General features: G+C 36.5%; 2 protein-coding genes across 3 annotated transcripts; one reads left to right on the top strand and one right to left on the bottom strand.

The window, feature by feature from the left end:
* The first annotated feature begins 6128 nt into the window (after positions 1-6128).
* On the top strand, positions 6129-11370 carry LOC105171356 (vacuole membrane protein KMS1). The gene is made up of 8 exons (XM_011092434.3): positions 6129-6544; positions 8184-8395; positions 8687-8765; positions 9186-9485; positions 9871-10022; positions 10369-10485; positions 10627-10806; positions 10881-11370. The coding sequence occupies exons 1-8, from the start codon at positions 6481-6483 to the stop codon at positions 11070-11072; spliced, it is 1296 nt and encodes a 431-aa protein (XP_011090736.1). The 5' UTR covers positions 6129-6480; the 3' UTR covers positions 11073-11370.
* A 3274-nt stretch (positions 11371-14644) lies between these two features.
* On the bottom strand, positions 14645-21961 carry TIC (time for coffee). Of its 2 annotated transcripts, none has more exons than XM_088885754.1 (13): positions 21476-21961; positions 20784-21350; positions 20459-20655; positions 20090-20366; positions 19577-19991; positions 19402-19462; positions 19218-19319; positions 18815-19118; positions 18623-18692; positions 18456-18522; positions 17965-18324; positions 15484-17854; positions 14645-15314 (listed from the first exon to the last, which is right to left on the bottom strand). In XM_088885754.1, the coding sequence occupies exons 1-13, from the start codon at positions 21570-21572 to the stop codon at positions 15310-15312; spliced, it is 4893 nt and encodes a 1630-aa protein (XP_088741880.1). In that variant the 5' UTR covers positions 21573-21961; the 3' UTR covers positions 14645-15309. The 2 variants fall into 2 exon arrangements, with proteins under 2 accessions (XP_088741880.1, XP_011090737.2); XM_011092435.3 differs by having other exon boundaries at positions 14645-15340; positions 21476-21960.
* Between the last annotated feature and the right edge of the window lie 1176 nt (positions 21962-23137).

The following is a 23137-nucleotide window of genomic DNA, read 5'->3' on the forward strand; positions in this document are numbered from 1 at the left end:
GCGACACTTCTATTTAGAAATCAATATTTTGTGATATTATCAAAAATTGATCAATATATACATAATTTTAATTAAATAAAATAAAATATCTCTTTTACATAATGTAAAACTATTAGGTACGCAATCTCTACACCAAAAAAAAAAAAAAGTTGGTTATATTAGCTCGTAAGTATATTTGGTTCGACAACCAATCTTATATAATACGATTATTAGTATATGTTTCGTATTATGCAAGAAATATTTATTTAAAAATTATGTATAAACAAAATGCTGGTTGGCCTACTAGCTAATAGTGATTGATGAAATAATTAAAATTTGGTTGTCAATTTTAATGTTGTAAATCATCAACTGCTCCGAACTTGGATGATAAAACTGCAAATACAAGTGACATCATTTAGTAATTAATTGGATATTCATATTTATGAAATAAAAAAAATACAGTATGGTGGATTAGTTGGCTGCTAAATTAGAATATATGAGCAGCCCAAATTTTAAATATAATGTCATACCAATATTATTTCCTTTCAATCTCTTTCAGGTCTTTATTTTTTTTATTGTTTGTTGGTAAAGTAAAAGGACATGGGCACACCAAAAGGTTTTGGGTTTGAGTTTAAAAAATATGGATATATGTCTGTTTTTATGATACTTTTTTTTTTATAAAAAAAAATTATCTTGTTTGAATGTGTTTGTTTATTTAAATGATGTAATAAATTGCGACTGTAAGAAAAAAATGGTATAAGTGCTTAAATTTGATTGGCCTGCAATACAATCGATGTCCCATTGCATAAGGTATTATTGAGTCGCTTGATGATTCTGTAAGAGTTATTATTAATTCGTAAGTCATAAGTGATTGTAGTATTACTGACCGTAATTTGCAAAATTGAGACAGTGTAACAACAAGATGGTAAGTAAATATTTTAGTGGGTGTTTGTGTACTTTACTCTTAGTTACCATTATTATAGTCATTGGTAATGTGATAATAAATGAGTAAGGAAAAAAGAAAGCAAAGAGTTACTTCCAAAAGGTAGGTGCAATAAGAATTATTGAAGTTGTATGGTAAAAATGTGGGGGTTAGGCGGTGATGGTCCGTATGCTAAAATTGTAGGTAGGTCATAGGTGTTCCACGTTCCCACAATAGGCGTACGGAAAATTGTAGAGGTATATATGGAAATTGATTGAGAATACCATGTGCCAAACAATCCACCAACTTATCACTGCTCTTCAAAGTTAATTATGCCCAAAACACCAACAATTCATTCACTCCCTGTTTCAGAGTACCTTAGATTTAGGGTTGGTGAATGCTTGGCAGACCTATCAAACCATCAGTAGAGATATTGAAAATCAGCAAATTTTAATTTCAAGTAAGTCTTGTTTGGCATGAATTATATAATAAATATAATATATTTATTATGTGATTGGTACATAATTTAATTAAAATATATCTTTTTCTGTTATTAATTTTATTCAATCGAAGTTGATTTAAGTAAAAAAAATTCTTAAAAATATTGAGACTTCAAACTTTATTTTCAATAAAAATTCTATTGAAATTTTTTGAAAATTTCAAAAAGTTACCAACAGCTGCAAAATGATATCTACAAACAAGTCAACTAAGGTATCATGCCTTGTCCCTGCCATTAGAATTATTTAAAATCGATCTTTCGTCTCAGAAAAAAATAAATAAAATCAACTTTTGTGGTCTATAAACTAATTATGATTATTGAATTAAACCTAGTTTTGGAGAGGGTAATTAGTATAATTATGACTAAAAAAACGTATTCTAGTGTCAAATAACAACAATAGTACAATTTATATTTATTTCAATATAAAGAACTATTGTTGGTCAATTTGGATCAGCAACTTTTAAAATTGTGCCCACTTGAAGTCGCGTTTACTACTTTTCTTAGGATAATAGAATTAGTCTTTATTTTTGAATTTTTTATTTATAATTACTTGAAATAAAGTTTTTAATAGCAAAAGGGGGTAAAAGTATAATATTTATAAAACAAGTGGGTCAATTTGAGAGTGGAAACAATAGCTTTTGGTCAAAGTCTGCCTATTTGTTTCCCTCGTATGCATTCATTCTGTGGATGGACTCCACATTCATCCAAAAACGACGCAAATATGTTTTTTTTTTTTTTTTTGTCATTTAATATTATTTTTCCTTTATTTGAAATAGATTCATTTTGCTTGAAGTGTTCAAGAAAACCCTATGAACAACGACTTTTAGAAGGCAAAGACTATGCACGTTTTGTTAGTTACGATTTTATGTCACTTAAAGACATGTTTAAGTATATTAATTAGTAAATTAATCGTATTTATGTTATGTGATCTTAGACGTGTTCAACATCTTGATACGATGATTAATTAATTTTAATAAATAATGTACATGAAAATTAATTAATTAGATTAACAGGCTTTCCTGAATACGTACCTAAGCATCTAAGGTCTGGATATATATATAGGCAAGTCCTATTATTGACTATGAATGAATTAACGGGAAATAACATTTTTTGTCGCGTAATTTAGGATTTTATCATTTTTGTTCTATAATTTTTAAAAAGTAGTATTTTTTTTATCACATAATATATTTTTGTTAGATATTTAATGAAAAATCCACATGGAACCAAAAGTGCTATTTTTTAAAATTATGGGACCAAAAATATAAAGGCTGACATTTTTCATAAAAATATCTAACAAAAATATGTCATAAGATAAAAAAATACTATTTTTTAAAAATTACGGGAATAAAATCCTGTAACTAATGAGACTAAACGTATATGGGCTGTAAATTACTGAACTAAAAACTCAAAGAATTAATATAGCAATTACATTTAAAATAATGTTTCACCATTTTCTATAAATAGAAACAACCAGATTTAATTCTCAAGATGGATATACAGCTAATAAAGCTCTATTTCTTTAGTTAGTTCCTTTTTTCTTGTACTCAAATTCTATTTCACTTGGGCATAAAATATTTTACGAATAGCAAACTTAAAAATAGCGGGTAGTGGTTAGGATATTTATAATTTTTCAAATAATGAAGAGATATTTGTAATTAAGTCAAAATTTAAAAGAATCCGATTATAATTTATCCAAAAATTAAATAGATTTGATGGAACTGGGGCATTTTTGTCATTGTACGATAAAAGTTATTGAGTGGAGTAACTTGGAACAATCCTTAGAGTGCCGACAACATTCACCATCCAATATTTGCTTCCCAGCGCCATCTACGTACAATAATGTTTTAGAAGTACATGAATTTGAGGAAAATTCTGCCAAGAAGATTTAGTTTGGTATCTGAGTTTGAAGTTATTGAATGATATAATAACAAACATATTATTATTTAAAAAGAGAAGAGTGAAAAATAAAATAAAATTGCAGGACAACTCTATAGGACTCATTAGTTAAATATTGAATTGTTTTGGTTGGGCAATTAATTATTTGGGATTGGATGGGGATATGGAGATGGGCAAATCAACATGGAGAACGTGCCCTTATCCTCTAAATTAATTTTTTATTTCCCACGTGAAACTTTGCAGTCCACAAATAATTGAACACAACATCCCTAAATTACCTAATTATCATTGCTCAAAAGTTTTCACATCTCCAACAAAAATGATGAGTTCTATACTTTTCTTGCAGGCAATGAAAAGAACATAATTAAAAAAATTAAAAAGTTGGATTAGAAAAAGGAATTAATTATGAGGACAATTAGGAAAAGGGTTATAAAAGAGAGCCCAATGGGGTGGAAAAAAGATGATGTTAGTGGACCAAAAAATAATATATAAATATAAAAATTAATCTTAAAAAAATAATTTTTTTTGTACTTTGTGTTATGTTATAGTGACGTAGCATCATTTACACTATTTGTTGTTTTTTAAGTCATATATTCCTTACTTGGAGAAGACTATTTACCAATTTATCATTTGATGGAGATGTATCAACATTTTGCGTTGAAAAGACTAAAATAACCTCTCTCCTTAAAGCATTTTACTTATATAGAAGGGAGATTCATGTCTTTTTTTTATATATACGGGTCGAGTAGTACTCGACCGAACGACCCAACTCTTGAGTTGGCTGTCAATCGTTTTACACTTCATAGCTGAAGATCACACCATATGGTCCAACATTTGGCCCTATGACCACTTCATTTATTACTTTCATATCAACATTAAATATTTCTTTTCAACCTCAAATTGACTTAAGTATCGAAAAGTTTTTGTTATGGGCCATCTAACTAACCTAACAATCTAATTCTTTTTAGGCTCCCAAATTAAATGTCTTTTTCAAAAATATTCAAGGCCAAAAAATAAATAAATAAATAAAATTGCATTCACACCTATAAAGTCCTCCATCATTTTAACTTGTATAAGCTCATGGGAATTAAAAACAATTCTACCGAAGTATTAATCATTGACATTTAATTGTTGAACAACCTTCAGTTTTCTATACACATTATGATGTATCGTTCCCGTCATTCCGATCAACAATCGACTACAAAAGATCGCAAAAACGTTTACTTTTTTTAAAAAAAAAAATAGCATGCGATGCACTGCATCATTTAATACATTTTAAATTTAAAATTGATTTAATATATTGGTAATTCAAATTAAATAAAAAATATATATGAAACTACTATGAAATTGTATATTTGGATATATTTATAGCACTCCAACTTACAATCTTTTAATTATTAGAACAAAAGCGTTTACCAGCAAACGTGTTTTTTTCAGATAATATAATTGAAAGCGTGACTCTCATCATCCAACCACCCAATTAAAGAAATAAGAAGGTGGATTTTCAATAATTCTCACAAAAATACAGAAAAGAAGTAGTTGTGGATTTTGGGTCAACCCAAAGTAAATATAGACTGCCCAATATTCGAACCAGAATTTCGTCCCCATTCATCACTGAAATCTGAAACCATTTAACAAAATGGTCCAAAGATAGTGACATTTGAATTTTAAAAAAGTTGAGCATCAATTATGTTGAATTTACATTCAAACTTGCATTCAGATTTGGATGAATACTATACTTGAAAATGAATTGCGAAAAAAATAAAATATTTAAAAGAAAATCATAAAATACAACAGGCTTCTGCGTATCGGAGGCCCCTACATAAAAGCCCAAATAATATGAGCCCGTCAAATTTAATATTTTCTACAAAAAAATTAGCCTAGAAAACCTAGTAGTACGTCGTAACCGTATCAACTGCTATAGATTTATGATGACTTGCAATTTAATAGGTGCAATCTTATTTATTCGAGTTTCATATGAGCCTTACAATATTATCCTGAAAATACGTTTTACTAAAAAAAAGATGGATTGAGAGTTATAAGCAATTAAACTTTTCGTTATATGGAATATTTTCGGATACCAAATTGAAAATAACTGTGATACAAATTTTATTAGCAGAAGTGACATGCACAGGCAGACACACACATATTGGTACATGGGATTGATGGATATTGGGCCATCAGCACTCGGACCAAGATCTCTTCCCTTTTAGTTTTGGGCTAAGGCTTTGTAGATCAAAAGTCCAAAAATCTTGCCTGCCTCCTCTAATTCTTTCTTTTTTTATTTTTTGCCCCAAAAAAAATCAGCACTGTGAAATATACCCAATCAAAACTATTTAAATGTTCCATGGCATTGAATTTGATTATTTGAGCCCAATTTACATATTTAGCCTCCTCCTCCTACTACTACTTTCTAATTTCATTATGTGTCTTCAATCAATCAATCAAATATACCTTTCTAAAAATATTAAAATTATTATTTATAAGTACCTAACAATTAGTGATTATACATCTTAAATTAGTTATAATTCTTTGATTTTACTATTTTTTTAGAAAAAATAATTTAGTGTCCAAAATTTGGGAATTTAAATAGTAGAAATAATGATGATTAAAAGATATGAAATAATAGTGTAATATAGCAGTTTTTAGGTTGAGGAAAGCTGAGTTTGGACTTTGGAGGACTCTCTTCGCCTTTTGCTAATTTTAATTTTTATTTATTATTTAATAAATGCATAACGAGATTTACAAATCAGATGGAGCGATCGCACGCGAGTAATATATTAATTTTGTTTTCTACACTTTTTGTCCTGATATAATAATATACAAATAAAATAAAATATAGAGAGGGCAGGGGATTCCGTGTTGTGTGTGGGAAACAGGAGAGAGGGAGAGAGAGAGAGAGAGAGAAAAGCTCAAGCAGTGGATCTTTCTCACGCACGAGCACGACAACAAAATTTGGTGGTTTTGCTTTTGCTTGCAAACATTCGTTCGCCTCTCTCTAAACAAATATCCTATCTTTTGTTGTTTTGATTTACTTGGAATCAAGATTGACACCCGCCCCCGCCCTTTTTGTTCTTTCTCTGTAATTCAACACTCTTGGATCCTACGCACGTGTATGTGAAAACAATTCAACCCCTAAAAAGTGAGTTTCCTTTTGGGGTGGCATATGAAAGAATATAGGTGAATGGGTTCCACGACAAAATCAAAACGGAAAATAATTTCCCGGGATAGAGCCATGTCGATCTCGGGCAAGTTGTTCTATTCTTTGTGGATCTTTTTGGTATTTAATTTTGTTTCCGAAGATGGTCTGTTTATGAATAGGGGAAAATAATAAAAGTTGGTCTTTTTTCGCTTTGGGTGTTGGGAATTTAATATGAATATGAAATTTAAGTTGCTTGTTGTTATTGTGATGATTTATGTGGTAGTTTTTGCTGTTTTGTTCTGGAATTGATTGTGAATTAGAGTTTTGTGGATGGAGAGCCTGGAAAAGTGTTCGCTTGTTGCGGTTTCTTCTTCTTCTTTTTCTTTTTCTTTCTTTCCTGCCTGTTTAGTTTGCATCTTGTGTTTTTTGATTGGCTATTCAAATTGCTAGTTTCTATTAGTTACTTTGATGGGGGTTTACCACACTCACCGTAATCTGCATGTACATGCACATATGTGTGTTGCGTTAATGCTACATGATATGGTGATCAGCAAGGCTTAATTGATGATTACTTAAGAAGATAATTGAGTGTTGCAAATATAATCTGCTAATTACTCGTCAATCGATTTCATTGATCCACGTGGGGTAATAATCGATTTTATCTTGCCACATGCAATTGGTGGCTAATGATGGTGCGCACGCATTGTGACGTGGGAAGTGAGGTTTTAGTGATTCGTGTCTTGATTTGGACATTTGAAGAACTGATAATGTTTTAGGTCGGTGCTATTTGGATGTTGAATGAGCTCATATGTGATACATGTATTAGAGTTTTTTCATGTACGTGGGAAGCTGTTGTGGAGACTCTGGTATTGTGAATCTTAAGTTGCTGGACCATTGGAATAATTCTGTTGAATTGTTGAAATGTTGAAACTGTGGGAGGGCTAACTACTGGAACTGGTTCACTTAATGTAGCAACACTTGCTGCTCAATCTTTCGTAATCAATGCTTGGCAGATGATTCTGTTGTGGCTGCTGCATTGCATAGCTTTTACAGAACAGAAACAAAAGTATGGCGCCTAGTTCAATACTTACACCACAGCAAAGGAAGCAAGAACAATTTGATTGATTTCAACTTGAATTCATAAAGTTTAAAAAGATTCATTAGGCGTCCTTATCTTCTCGTATTAGGTTAAGTGAAGAATGCATATATATATATATATATTTGGCTGTATTTTCTTGCCAGGAAACTCAAGGCTTCCAAGTTTGTTTATACTTTAGATTTGAAGTAAAAATTGAAAAGCACATTTGTTTGGTTTCACAAGTAAACCCTCCAGGATGAACTTGAGTTCTATTTATGTCTTCAAAGCGCAAAAGAGTAGTTTTGTATGTCCAAACTAGGACCAACAAATTGATTTAGCAGCATTAAAAATTTAAGATCACGGGTAAGTTGATCAATGAGAAATAGTGAGCAATTGCAACATCGTGGTGTATGCTGGAGTTTGAGCTTACTTGTATGAGCCGTAATTCCAAAGACAAAGAAATCCTGGAAGACCATGTGGTTTACAGACGTAAATTTTGCAGTAACTGTCCAGCAGCAGGCCCAACAGAATTTTGAATAAATTGATTAATTTTGTAACTGAAATTTTGCTGAGTGCACCCTTGCAACATGACTTGTTAAGATATTCCTAGTTTCCATTCAGGAATCCAAGTATGTTCTTTGGAACTGACTGCTGTCTGCTTTTGCAGGACTTCAAATAAGGCATCAACAAGAATTAGAAAAGTTGACTCTGACCTCACAGCCTCTCAAGACACTAAAGCTTTTCTGTCTGGCTGTTAGACTGTATCTCCGACAATCAGCAGCCTATCTTTTGTCACATGGCGGTTGGTTGATGTTGTTGAGTACTATTGTCGTGATCTGTGGCGTACTACTTGTGACTGTCGATGGTCCTCACGAGAAGGTAATCAAAAATAATTAATTTGGTTCCCCTAAATCTGCCCAAATTGTTGGACGGATGAACATGGGTTATAATGATTCTACAACTGTTTTTCTTGTGTTACTGTCTTGGTGATCAATTCAGGTTTCCACTGCTTTATTTTTGAACATACACAGAGAATGATTCTCTCATAAAAAAATTTGGTTGTTGTTGCCCTGTTTTCAACCCAAAAGCCCTTTTCTGCTTTTTATGGTTAATGATCGACACATTTTAGGTCATTTTGCTTATTCCATGCATCTTTAATTCGCAATGCAGCATGTTGAGGAAGTTCAACAATATATCCAATTTGCATTGTGGTGGGTGGCTCTTGGTGTTGCATCTTCCATTGGACTTGGTAAGCCAAGACTTTAAATGAGCATGTACATTCTAATTCCTAATGTTCTTGACGATAATGAATAGAATAATCTTGGGGGCGATCCTTTGTGGATGATTAGAAAATCTAAGCTTGTTATCAAGGTGAATGTGTTCCTTGGTGAGCTTAATCTTTACCGTGTAATTTTGCTTCTACAGGAGTATTAGTTCATGCTAACAGTCAAATGACTGAAGTGGCTCCTACATGACTTTAAAATCCTATTACTGTTAAAATATCTTCTGTTTCGGCTATTGAAATTAATGTGTCATTTTAAGTTCTTTGAACCTGCATCAGAATACATATTCATTAGCACTCTGAATTTCTGGAATGTATATGTTCTTCTCCAGACAGCATTTCCATTGTGACTTTCTGAACACGTTCTATTGTCATACTTTCATTTAGGATCTGGATTGCATACTTTTGTTCTCTATCTGGGACCCCATATTGCCTTGTTCACTATAAAAGCAATACAATGTGGTCGAGCAGACATCAAAACTGCTCCATATGATACAATACAATTGAAAAGAGGTCCGTCATGGCTTGGAAAGGATTGCGCTGACTTTGGACTGCCATTGTTTCAAACATCACATGGTGAACGGGTTCCCCTTAGTAGCATATTGCCCCAGGTCCAGTTAGAGGCAATTCTATGGGGCCTTGGAACTGCACTTGGTGAACTGCCCCCCTACTTCATTTCAAGGGCAGGTATGAGCTTCATATTTCTTTTTTTTTTGCTTTTCCGGTTCTTTATATTGGTGATTTTTTACTTAAGTTATAGAAATCCGAAAGACAACATTTTTAGAATAAAAAGAAACATTTCAATCTTATGGGACGAAAGTGTATTCCTCTCACTTCGTAAAAAGTAGCATTCATTTTCCATTAAATTGAAAATGTAGGTTTGCTTTCTATATCTTGGTTGTTTAGACTTTGGAGTCTCTATTCATTATCAGCCTCTGAACATCAAAGTTGATGTTATAATTTTTATTGATTGATGTATCCTAATTCTGGTTAGATCCATGTTATCAGTTAACATTCAGTCACATGGCCTGTTTTTAACATGTTGAGGACCTTGCATATATTCTTTATGCAGCTCGCCTGTCAGGCGGTACAGTGGATACCATGGAACTAGATGCTTCCTCAGACGATGATGGGTTTATATCAGCTCGTCTCAATCAAATCAAGCGGTGGTTTCTGTTGCATGCCCAACATTTGAATTTCTTCACGATTTTAGTTCTCGCTTCGGTTAGTTACTTGTCTTTTGCATGGTTTACAATTTTCACCTGTACAGAATGCAGGTAAAAAAGAATGGATAATTTGGGAATAAGGTGGAAGTTTTCATAGAATAACTATAACTGTAGCTTCCCAGATGTGCCCCCCCCCCCCCCCCCACCAAGAAAAGGAAAAAAAACTAACAAACAAAACAACCCTAACGAACCAAAAAGAAAAAGACTAACAAACAGACAAAACAAAACAGAAACCCTGTATAATAATTGATTAATTATTTCCTTGTCTTTTTCTTTACTCTGTACTTTTACTTCATGATAGCTGCTATTGCATCTTACTATCTCTGTGGGGATAATTTTTGTAGGTACCTAATCCTTTATTTGATCTTGCGGGAATAATGTGTGGACAATTTGGAATTCCTTTCTGGAATTTTTTTTTGGCAACGGCGATAGGCAAAGCAATCATCAAGACACACATACAGGTCTATGACAGAACTTGAATTCTTGGTCTTTTTACTTTTGTTTTAGATAAAATATGCTGTGTATTTATCTTCCCTCTTAACTTTTTAACATTCTTAACTTGCATCAGATGTAATTTTCTATAAAAAAAATATCATCTGCAGACTGTATTTATCATCTGTGTGTGCAACAACCAACTTCTTGATTGGATGGAAAATGAACTGCTTTTGGTGATGGGCTTTGCACCCGGTTTCAATTCTATCATACCCAACCTCGTTTCCAAGCTTCAGTCGATGAAAGACAAGTACTTGGCCACCAAACCTCATGTTCCTTCCAATATCGAGGTTGTTTGAACATCCTATTTCTTAATCTATTTGATTATTTTCTCTGTTACTTATAAAACGTGTGTTTTTATCAGGTGTCAAAATGGGATTTCTCCCTTGCTTCCATTTGGAATACCGTTATTTGGATCATGCTAATGAACTTTTCTGTTAAGATTGTCAACTCAACTGCACAACAGTATCTAAAGAAACAGCAAGATAGGGAAATTGCTGCATTGAAGAACAAGTCATCGCAGCATTCTGATGAGGCTGATAATTCATCTGGATGAACTTTTATATACAATTTTTTGTCCTATTTTTAATTAGTTCAGGTTATCCCCCCCCCCCCCCCCCTCTTGTTCTTTGCCTTTGTAATTAGAAAGAATAGGGGTTAGAATTTCTGGTTAAGGTTTATACGTTTATACAGTCACCACAGACCCCTGGAAAGCATATGCAGTTAAGTAGCCATCAGAAACTTGTACAGAAGGAAGAGAGAAATTGCAGGATTGTTTTAACCTCTGTAACTGTAACATCTGAGGAGAACATTACTTATTGTTTACTATTAAACATCAAATCTTTGGCTTAGAACTAATTTATCTTTTTTTTGTGCAATTCAACTAATTGTTTTCCCCAGAGATTGTTTGTGGGACTTTTTTCCTATTTTAAATTGAGTCTGATTTAATTAACCTGTGATAGAAAATTGTTGGGGGGTTGATATAAATCCAAAATATGCTCCTTCTCCTTTCAGGTAACAGTATTGTGAATACATGTTGGATAAATTATAAGAAATTGATTTAAACTTTTCCACTCTCCTTTGTCAAACTTGAGATGTGGACCTTTCTTCATATTCACATTATTAAATCATGAAATGATGTAACGTACCAGTCAAGATAAAAAAACTATTGTAAATGTGCAAATCTTTGTCTAAAGGAGCTGTTTCTTTTCAAGATTAATATATATCATCAACTTATGGGATTTTATTTTAACTTATTTATTTTCACCAGTACATTGGAAGATTTAATGCAAGATTGAAAATTAACCAAGTGGAAGAAGCACAAGATTGGAAATTCTTCGGATATGGGCATCCAACCCCACCCACCCCACCAACCCAAGAATTGATGTGAGTGAGGCCAAACCCCTTTTTAATGGATGTGGGTCCTACCACTTAATTTCTGTCAGCATGAAAATTCACACTAAAAGAGAAACTTATCAAGTCTCTTACCAAAATGTGGAATTGGACTCATTCTGACACCAAAACAGTCTGAAAGTTGATTTCCAGGAAGTTGTTATCTTGTCTGTGATTTTGCTGTCTGATCCTGTGAAAACACTATGGACCCACAAATTTTCTTTTCATTAGATTTTCTGGTTGTGTTAAAACTATTACATTTATATTCAAGGACCATTTCCCCATGAGGTCAACTGGTATTTAAAGTAGTAAAACTCGTACAGGCAACTTCATAACACTAGTATGTTTGAAGCTGCTTGCTTTTTAGACAAGAACAAAAGGGATATCTCCCCTTCAGCCAGACCTCAGGAGCATCATCTTCTCCAGAGCAACTGAGGATTTCCAAGTTCAGTAGGTTTGATTTGAATTTATCTATTGATCTATGGCTGCTGATGAAAGGCTTTGTAGAGAAGAAGATTTCAGAGAATTACTTGTGTTATATTTGCTTTATTTCTTTATCTCAAGAAGGGGAAAAATGATAAAATTTTGCAGCAAATTCATTTGCTGTGTTATTATTTTTCATTCTTCTCGTCTTCTCTTGCAAGTTGCGTTAGCAGTAATTGAAGTTTATTTTTTAAGGTAAATATAATCCACTTTGCAACTCCTGAGGATTCAGCTTTTGTTTTGGGAATTTCCTTTTCTTGGAGTTGTATCCTTCTTTTAATAGATTATCACGTACGGATTGCAAAACCTTGGATGTACAGAACAAAACGTTAATTACAATAAAATCCGCCAAAATACTAACACAATTTGATGCAACCAATGGAAGTCAGATTTTTTGTAATCTTTGAGTCATTGATTAGATTTTTGTGACTGATGGAATGAAAAGTATACTAATTTTAAAATACAACATAAAAAATGTCATTCCCTAGATCTCAGTTGATAAACTAGATAGTCTAATTAAATTTATTGCAACGTAATTTAACATTTTCGAAAAAGGGTTTTAGCAGTCCTTTTTTTTTTTTTTTGATAACGATGTTTTAGCAGTCCATGGTAAAAGCAAGATTAGGTTTAAAGTGTGCTAATATTGAGACTAGAGCTTTAAGTTCAGGTTAGGGTTTAAATACTATACTTAAATGCATTTAGTGCAAGAATTAGGTTGCATTGCGACATCAATAGTAAATTTGTCATTAAATTATGATTATGTCATTTCCTAACAGCTAATGTTTGTGTATGATCAAATTATTTGTCTTAAATCGAGTTTGTTCAAATTAAATTAAATACAGAATAAATATAATATATTTGTATCATTTTTTTAGAAGTGTATATCGATCACACAACAAGTGTATTATACTTGTTATATAATTAATTTTATTTCAATCAAATCTAATTTGGATCAGAATATACTTATGTATCACATGTCAAGAGTTGAATGATTCAACTCGCAAACTTGGATGTCGTTGATGAATTCGTTACAATTTCATTGCAATCTGAATCAGCTTTACAAATCCAAACAGGGCCTCCATGTTTTCAACGAAAGCTAACACTACGAAAGCATTAAAAACGTAATGAAAAAGTGTCACTGCCGACGTAAAGTGAAGTGATGACGAACAGCATAAACTAGAGCAATCAATCAATAATTACATATATATATATATATATATGCATTTGTAAAACAATACAACGCGAGAAACAAAAGTCCAAGGAAAGAAAACACGTGTAAGTATGTAAGAAAGAAGCAAAAGACAATTGAGGCAGGTGAGCTTCTGGAAGGCCAAGCCCAGATCAAGAAGCTTATCTTTGAATGTCTTGGGGCCCGTGGGCGAGCTGAAGTAGGTATCTCTGAAAATGATTTCGATCAACTCAAAATATAACTAAATAAAAGGGGGGGAATGTACTTGAAATTGCAAATATGAAATACCCAAAACCCAGAAGTAGTAACAATTTTCTTGCTTCGGTTATCCGTAGCACATTATTTATACAGAGACGATAAAGAAAGGTTGTCTTGCGATATATCTATGTATGAAGTAGACAAGGGCCACGTGTAATATGCAGACAATGAAAAGAGGAGGCTCCCTTTTCAACAACCTGCTTTTGTCAAAAGCAAACCCCCCAACCCCCCAAAAGAACTCATAATTCAAGCAGCAAAACCCGCACAGATATATTTATTATTGTGTTGAGAGACAAATCAAGAAATGGTCCACTTACCTTTTTCTCACACCAAAAAAAAATCATAGATCCAAGGCTCCACCCTCATCTTCTTGTATTATATCATTAATAGACTTGAAGTGTCAATCTTCCTCGACGGTCCAAGAACTGCCGTAGCTAATTTAAAGCAATTGATGATTCTAGGAACACATGTATGAATTTAAGTTTCTAAACTGAGATTTCTGTAGTAAATAGACAATAATAGCTCAAATTCCATGTTCAATCGAATATATGAATACAAATGAAAGAAGAAAAAGGCCGAGTTTTTCCTCCTTTTTGTGTTGCTGATGCGCATCCTTGATCCTGAGAAAATGCAGGGAGAACTCTTCCAAGCACATGAGTACAAACCAAAACCAGGGCAGGGGCAGGCACTTGGGCCAATGAATAAAACACCAGCGGTTTACCCCTCTGCCTTGGGGGCCGGGGGGGGGGGGGGTCCAGCACTCGAACAAACAAAAAATTAAAAGCAGCATCATTGCATCACCATCATCACAACATCCAACCAACTGTAGGCCAGATATGATTATGATAGAAAGAAAAAAGGAAATTGAGGGCTCATCTTACATGTGGCAGACATAAATGTACATCTCCATTACATATATGTCCAAAAGATAATTTCCCAGGAAGGAGAACAGAAGATACAAATGATAAAATAGAACCTCCACTACCTAACTAAAACAGATGGGAATATCTTTCATCTTCTCCTCCTCACCTGTCTTCTAAGTTCTAACTTCATCTTTTTTTCTTTTTTGGTAATTAAAGATTTCATTTTACTTCGAACAAGAGGATGAGCGAAACCAAGAATTCACAGTACAAAGCAGTAATTGTTTAGTCTATGTTTAGTTCTAACTTCATCTTGTCCATACAAAAATTGATCTACGTTCCCTTTCGACGCCGATATCTTGACCATCAAAACACATCAGTTTCATTAGCACCTTTACCTATCAAGAACTGTGTCAAACTATGGACAAGAGTGTACACATATCATTCCCAATTCATGGCATTTTGTGTTGCAAGAACTGCAAGCCGCACCATTCTTCTTTCACCCCTCCTTGTGCTTCTTCCAAAATTGTGGGTTGCTCATTCAACACAATAGATGTGTGTCATCAGAGTTTTCCCTCATCAATGGTCAGATTCTGATCTTTCATTTCTTCTCAGGCTGCCATGGATGCAAATTGTCATTTCCTGGTCAAGAAATCATAAGTTGATTCATAAATTCACACTCCCCATTTATTCTAAACATGTTTGTAGCTCCCACACTTTCAACCTATAATGGGTCCGCAAGATAAAAAGTTACCATTAATGGAACAAGCAGCACAAATACTAACCTGCAGGTTGTTTCTGCTCAGCAGGTTTCACCTGAACAGTAGCTGGAATAGGATGGACATAAGAGAAGCCAGCAGGTAACAGCGTTCCAGTGGGCTGTGCAGCAAATTGAGAGGGCAATCCGCCACCTTTCACATTACAAGTGGCTGCAGCAATCGCCTTAGCTGGATCATTTGTGTTCGTGCCAGACAACGTGACAGGAGGGCACAATGATAATACCCCAGTTGAAGATGTTACAAGAGAACCTGGTGCTTGTTGGTGTTGGTCTGGCCGTCTTCGCTGCATATAATAGCCAGTTGGGCCAGAAGTTGTTGAACTTGCACTGGTAGAATGAGGAGACTGTGATTGAGTATAAGGATTTGAGAAGAATAGTTGTGCCTGCTGCATAGTTTTTGGCAGCTGCTGCTGAGACTGTTGTTGCATTTGAGTTTTTGCTCCACTGCTGGAAGAGGAAGAAGCTACATGAGGGTTCCCAAGAATTGATGGAGACTTCTGCCCAGGAAGGGATGGTGAGTTTTTGGACTGCTGTGCTGACAAGGAAGAAGCTTGACCCATTTTGTTGTTTGTAGAAGCAGATGTAGTAGTTCTTGGGCTCCCACTGGCTCCTTTGGAGATGGATGAGGTTGTTGGAGAGCCAACCATCATTGGGGAAGATGGAGCCTGGTTGCTGCTTGGAGGTGCTTGCCCTTGAGACGTGGATGGTTTCTGATTTCCTCCAAAGGAGATTTGAGTGTGCATTTGGGACTGAGGTCGAGAATGTTGCTGGGGAAGATTCTTGAGCGTTGTTGTAGTGGATGAAACCAGAGGAGACGAGGACTGGGAGGTGGGTGTTCTTGCAGAACTCTTCCACTGGGGCGATTGAGTGGGGCTGCTACTGTTGCTCTGGATAAGATTTTGTGGGAACCCAGAGAGGGCATTTGGAAACTTGGCAGCCATGGCAGGAGATGAATTCAAGTGCTCCGAATATATACTACCATTACTACTCACAGGCACCTTACTCCGATTAACTGCAGTTGCAGCCAGCTGTTGCTGCTGCTGGTGCTGCTGTTTAAGCTGCAGCATCTGCTGCTGATGCAGTTGAGCTTGCATATGCGCATTTGGGACATTGATAGCCCCTGTAGCATTGGTTGCCACGGATCTAGAGCTGCGGGCAGTACCAGATGATACATTTAGAGATCGAGCAGAGCTCTCAATAACACTGTTGGCCTGAATGGAAGTAACAGGTGCATCAGCCACGTCTGATCTCGTAAATGCAATGGATTGTCCTACACCACCTGGAGTCTTCCCAGCCAAGCTTTTTCTTTCATCATCTGCAGCAGAAGAATCAGCACATCCAGACTTACCATCCTCAGATATCCGGAAGTTCTTCTGTGCAGCCTTAGCAGCAGCTGATGCGGCTGCCAGCAACTGGAAGTTCATTCGTGCACCTTCACTACTTTGCCACACAGCATTTTGAGCCATGGATGATATATCAATGCTTGAACTAGCCGTAGTTCCATTGATGGGACCAAAAGACATTGCAAAGCTATGTGGAGGCAAGGAATCTACTCCAGTCTTCAATCCCTGCTGCTGTGGTTGATGGGCCTTCTTCTCACTTTGATTACTGCTTCCACTTGCAGTAGCTGCAGCTGCAGCAGCGCTAGCCAAAGCAGCTGGTGGAGTCACCAAGGCAAAATTTTGGATGGGCATTGCAAAGTTCGGACCATAGATATTGATGGAGGCTCGAGACCCTCGACTGTCAGTTGTCGATGGGCTATCTTCACCACCTGGTTCACCCTCAAGGTGTCTTGGTCGTGCCGATTGCACATACTGATTATGCGACTGCTGTAACTGCTGAGGCGGCTGAGTTTTCTGCGTCGGGAAGTTCTGCAAGTTTGCACTTCCAGAACCACTGGTGACACCGCTGCTTTGTGGCCTCTGCTGCTGGCTCTGCAAATGCTTCTGGGATGAAGAGGAACCACTAGAAGCACTTCCATGTTGATGGGCTTGCAGCAATTGCTGTGGCTGATTGGATGGTGGTTGCGACTGCTGAAGTTGTGATGGATGAATCATCGGAGAAGAATAGAAGGAACCGTTGAACAAAGGCATTGGCTGAGCAGGGGCTCCCCTGTAATTCGGTGGTGCTCCAACAGCTGGTATAGTGAAAGGGTGGTATGCATTGTTCTGTAAGATTGCCAAGTATTGTGTTTCATTAGCAGTCATATTAGGATAGTTGAAGCTCAAGGTAGTTGCTGCTCCTGCACCCGCTGAGACACTTGCGCCAGCAGAACTGGAGCTGTTGGATGAAGCCACAGCCGCTGGGGATTTTGCAGCACCCGTCCTAGCAGCCACGGCTGCCTGTTGCTGGCCCAAGGGGAATATAAAAGCAGGCCCCTTTTGGACACGAGAAAAAAAAAAACCAATAAACATTCAGGAATCACAAGCACCACCTCCAGAGGCTCAACATGAAATAGAAAGAAAAATTAGGGACCGACAAAACATACCAGTAAATTACTAGGTGGTACTGGGGGCAATGCTTGCTGGATTAGAATCTGTTGCTTTCTCTGAGCAGAATCTGAAGTTGGCGCAGGTTGAGCACCTTTCTCCTTCCCACCATTATTGGGAATGCCAACAGGGCTCTGCCCCTTATCCTGCACATTATTAACACCTCTGACGGAGATGTTTCCGTGTAGATCCGCAGGCATGACATTCAGATTGCAAGGTTTCGACCCAAATAAAGATGCAGAACCAGCAGGTGCCGGCCAGAAGGGGTTCATCTTCATGAATTGCTGGAGGCAGTGTATATTCCGAGCAATGTGGCAATGTGTAGCGCAACGTTTCGGTCGGGATTGCGAGAACAGGGGCTGCATAAATTCACCCAAAGCATCAAGAGAAAAGGTAAAAGAAAGATCCAACAAAGATCAAAAGAAGAGGAAGAAAGGAGAACAAAAAAAAAAAGAGAAACTTGAACAGAGAAGGAACAAGAATAGTGTACCTGTATAGGCGCTGGTGTAACAGTTGTTCCATCCATAGAGACAACTCCTTGCAATGGTGCCACATATCTGGTGACCATAACCAAGTTATTTTGCCAAAATACAACAGATCTAACACTTTAAAATCCAATAAATGGGCATCGAAACACAATAATCAACCCGACCGTACCCCATGGGTGGAAGCCCACCAGGCCAACTAGCCATAGACATAGGCAAAGGCAAGGAGCTTGCTGAATGACCTAAAAAACAAGAAAATGAAGAATAACTCAAACTTCTCAAAGATTCGCAAATGTGAAGCATCAAAAATCAAAATACATATCATGCTTCGCCGTCAAGAATACGACAGGCAAAAAAACCTTACAAGATTTCTCAGGGTGCGTCTCTTCTTTGGTTGCCTTAATTGGCATTTGCTGCTGCTGCTGCTGCTGCTTTTGAGCCACTTTGTTTCCGCTTGCATTAACTGCACCACTCTCATCTTTTTCAGTCTTTTCCAAATCAAGCTGTAGATCGATATTCCTCCCCTTATTCTCAATTGCCTTGTGTGATTCATCCTCTTGTTCTGTCCCTTTACCTTTATTTCCTTCAGCTTCCACATTCGCTGAATGATCTTTCCCACTCTCACCCTTCTCATCTTCTTTATCTTTGGACACTGCTGGTTTCAAATCCTGCATGACTCCGCCAAACAAGAAAAAATCAACATACTGCCAATCCACAACACAGAACATCCGCAAACAAAGATTGTGAGAATTCGTTGATCTACATACTGCCTCGAGAATTGAAGGAACCGGCTTCTGATCCACAGCCGCAGCCGTGAAATCAATCTTGGTTTCTCTCTCCGGAGACAATTTTACTTGTGGAGGCGGCGCCTGAAATGGGATTCAAACAATCAGACTAAAGACTAACATTTCAGCAAAAAATAGAATGGTCTTGAGATGTCACTGTACTCACCATCAGATCTATTTCAAACTTTTCTTCCTTCTCAGTTTCCATCTCGGAAACCATCGAGCTCCTGATTCCAGAAAAGCATAACAACAGAATTCAAGATTAGGCCAATTCCAACCCCATATGAGAATTACGAGAAAAAGAACTCTTCACTCACTGAAAGTCAAATTTGTATACTCACGCTTTAATCATTGTAGCACCCAAAGAAGCTGTCGCTATCGATGTTGAATCCTTGTTGCTATCCTCTGCTCTCACAGCAGGAGATTCTTTATCCTTTGGTGAGCTCACCTCTTCCTTGGCAACCAAATCTCTGCTTTCCCTTAATTCTTCAGCCACGGGCTTGATCTCTGAATCCAACTTAGTTGATTCTGGCGCTGTCATCTCCGGTGGTTCCATCGGCTGCCCTTGTGAACCAACAGAATTGCCTCCCATTTCATATCCGTTTTCAGCTGCGGATCCTGAGATTTTCTCCAAATTAGGAGATGAAATCTCACTCTTTGGTGTCTGATCTATATCAGGCTTCGCAGAAATGGGGCTGCTCCGGGCACCGTAGCCCGAATTCTCGGGCACTTGCCTTGGCCTTTTTCTCTTCGGCGCTGCCAAAATATTAAAAAGGGAGTGGAAGCTCCAGAATTTAGCCAGGAATGTAGACGGAAGATGGGCAGAAATCACATTAAGAACCCACAGTACTTACCGACGGCTGAAAGAGGGCTAGAACTAGGTCCTAAAACGGGATTATTAGTTGAAGTGGAGTTGGATATTGGCGATGAATTGCGCGATTTGGCATCGCTGTTCGATCTATTAACTTCTATTGATTCCTCTTTCTTGGATGAAGGGCCTTGTGATTGAGTCCTCAATCCATACAACACCTCAGCAATTTCAATCTCCAACTCCTCAGGATTCGAAGAAGCAGGCTTCGATGAGACTTTCGGTGGCTTGTGTTTCGGCCCACTATTGTTAACACTAGGCTTCTGCAGAGTACAAAACCAGCGTCAGGCAAAAATCAAGAAAACAAAAAAAGTCTGAAATCCTTCAAGAAGACGGATGGTTATTGAACACTAACAAGCTTCTTTCTAAGGGAAGCATTGGAAGAAGAAGGAGACATTGGAGCCGCTGGCGAAGGCGTTGATGTTGAAACGACGCCCTGTCTCACAGGAGAAGTCGAGGCTTGCCTGAGAATTTGGTCTCCGGCGGAAACTCCACCACCGCTATTGTTATTACTGTTGCTTGATATCCAATCGTGCGACCTCTTTGTACAAGCTTCGAAACCAAAACCCAAAAAAAAATTTGAGAAAATCGTTAAAATGAAATCTTTGACCAGAAAATCATGAAGATACAAGCAATCAAGAAAAGGGACACGATTCTTTTGAGGTGACTGCAATTCTTACCAGAGCGAGCTTTTCTGGGAACAGAAACACTGATCATTTCATCACCGGACTTCCAAACAGGAGGCTGTCTGAAAACTTTGGTAGAAGAAGAACTAGGAGGGAAGCTTTTCCTATGTTGAAGATGGTGATTACTAGTAAGAATATTACTAGTACTATTACTATTATGTTGTTGATGACTAAAACCACCGCTGTGGTTCTGGTGGTGGCTGCTAAGGTGGCCGTGGTGGTGGTGGTGGTGGTTGGAAATGGAACCCACCGACGGCGTCAACAACCTGACGCCGGTGACGGCAGTGGTGTTTTCTTCATCTTCTTCATCCTCATCATCGTTCACACTCTCTTCTGAAGTTTCATCTACACCAATATCTTCTCTATTGCTCGTCAATCTCTCAGCTCTTCTCCTCTTACTCCGACTAGACCTTTCTCTTAAATCTCTTTCTCTTTCCCTTTCTCTATCTCTGTCTCTCTCCCGTTCTCGTTCTCTATCTCTCTCCCTCTCTCGATCCCGATCTTTCTTTACTCTATCCCTTAACCTTACAGATTCTTGCAACTCCAGTGCCCCATCTTCATCTGCAAAATAGAAAACACGAAAACAAAAAAGCCCAAATCTTTAGCAGAAACTCATCATAACTGTAAAGGATTGAATCTCGGTTTAAAACAACAATCAGATCTGTTAAAATAAAATCTTTATCTACCTGGAGAGTCTCTGAGACTGTTGGTTCTGTGTCTTCTTCTGTTGAAGCCATTAGAGCCCACGATACTAGCTCTTCTGGCTTCTCTATTTCTATCCATTACTGTCTTTTCCACGCTTTGTAATCAGAATTTGAGCTTGACCCAGATGAAGAAATCCAATCAGATATCTCACACCACAGGTCAGTTACAGCATAATTCGGCGGAAATAAAATGAAAAGAAATTACACTCGCCGGAAAATCAAGATTCAGTACAAATCCGGGGGATAAAACAACAATCTTGTAAAAGATCTTTTCTGAAAATGGGTTCCTCCTCATTCACAAATTTCCTCTCTTGCTTCCTTTCTCTCCCACTATTTCTTTCTCTTTCAGCTTCTCTAGTTCTCTCTTTGTTTCTCTCTCTCCCCCTCTACACCTCTCTCTCTGTGCCCCTATAAATGAACCCTTTTTTATTTTTTTTTCCTGCTATCTCAATCTCATCATCTGTTCATCTGTTGGGGGGCTATTTTATTTACATCTACAAAAGCCCTCGTGGAAACCTCAGATGCACTTTGCTTTGTCACGCAAATCAATCTCAGCCCTCAATTCCCCACCTCATCCAATGGCTAATAATCCCCCGTTGCCAACATGGCGGCACCCTCCACCCTCGGATAAATACCGAGACCACCCTAAAATCAGATGTCACCGGAACGTGTCGGTTTCCCCCTCCCTCTGATCTTCCTTGTTTGTCATTTTCAAATAAGAAAGTCATTCTCCTCACGCCTCTTAATAATATTTCAGTCTTATATAGTATGTTCTTTAAATCATTAGCATGCAATCTTATTACATACATAATTTAGGAGAATGAGCTGTTTATAAAATTATTCTTAATTATAAATAAAATTTCCTTATTAATTATTTCATAATCTTATTTATCATATACTTTTATTTGTTTACTATATCAGTATCTCATCTACATCAAATAAATGGAAATTTTTTGTTGTAATTGGATAATAAATTAATTTTACCAATATAGATAATAAGTTGTAATTTTGAAATAAAATTTTTTGTCAATATGTAGATACTAATCTATTTTAATAATAATAATTGGTCAGTCCTCTATTTTATGATACCTTTGAAATTAGGTAATCTCGTCACATTTAATCTTTTATTTTAGAAAATTTTCAAAAATTGAACATGTTTGGTCCTCTGCTTTACTATATTTATGGAATTCAATGTGTAGATTTTTTTTTAGTTTTATGGAATATATAACCAAATGCCTTGAATTTTTCTAAGTTTTGTAAATGAGAATAGTAAAAGTATTGGGAGTGAAAATGTAATTTGGGGCAAGTTTATCTATGGTAGAGGAGCCCAGAAACGAAGGAGGGAGGGCTGAAGAGTAGCTGGAGGGTGAGTGGGGAGTGACCGGAGGTAGGCGGTTGCAACGGTGACCTTGGTAAAAGCAACATGACGATCACAAGGAATCTAGGTGACCGCAGAAAATATCGCTCCAGCCCCGGTCAAATTTCATTATTTTTCGGTTTTATTTTTTATTTTAATGTATTTTTTTTTGGTTTCTCCCACCCTAAGAACAGTACAGAACAGAACAATTGGATATTATTATTATTACTATTATTATTTAAGTCAATAAAAAAATAATTTAAAGGCGCAATAATTACGGGCCTTAG

This window comes from Sesamum indicum, linkage group LG10, assembly GCF_026168435.1.
Source record: "Sesamum indicum cultivar Baizhima isolate 11 linkage group LG10, ASM2616843v1, whole genome shotgun sequence".
NCBI classification, from domain to species: domain Eukaryota; kingdom Viridiplantae; phylum Streptophyta; class Magnoliopsida; order Lamiales; family Pedaliaceae; genus Sesamum; species Sesamum indicum.

Excerpts from the sequence above, each read along its gene's own strand:
- LOC105171356 (XM_011092434.3), top strand. The coding sequence starts at position 6,481 with ATGGGTTCCACGACAAAATCAAAACGGAAAATAATTTCCCGGGATAGA. Across the intron at positions 6,545-8,183 it reads TAGAGCCATGTCGATCTCGG|GACTTCAAATAAGGCATCAA; the intron begins GCAAGTTGTTCT and ends CTGCTTTTGCAG. Across the intron at positions 10,023-10,368 it reads CGATTTTAGTTCTCGCTTCG|GTACCTAATCCTTTATTTGA; the intron begins GTTAGTTACTTG and ends TAATTTTTGTAG.
- TIC (XM_011092435.3), bottom strand. The coding sequence starts at position 21,572 with ATGGATAGAAATAGAGAAGCCAGAAGAGCTAGTATCGTGGGCTCTAAT. Across the intron at positions 21,351-21,475 it reads CAGTCTCAGAGACTCTCCAG|ATGAAGATGGGGCACTGGAG; the intron begins GTAGATAAAGAT and ends TCTATTTTGCAG. Across the intron at positions 17,855-17,964 it reads TACCACCTAGTAATTTACTG|GGGCCTGCTTTTATATTCCC; the intron begins GTATGTTTTGTC and ends CGTGTCCAAAAG.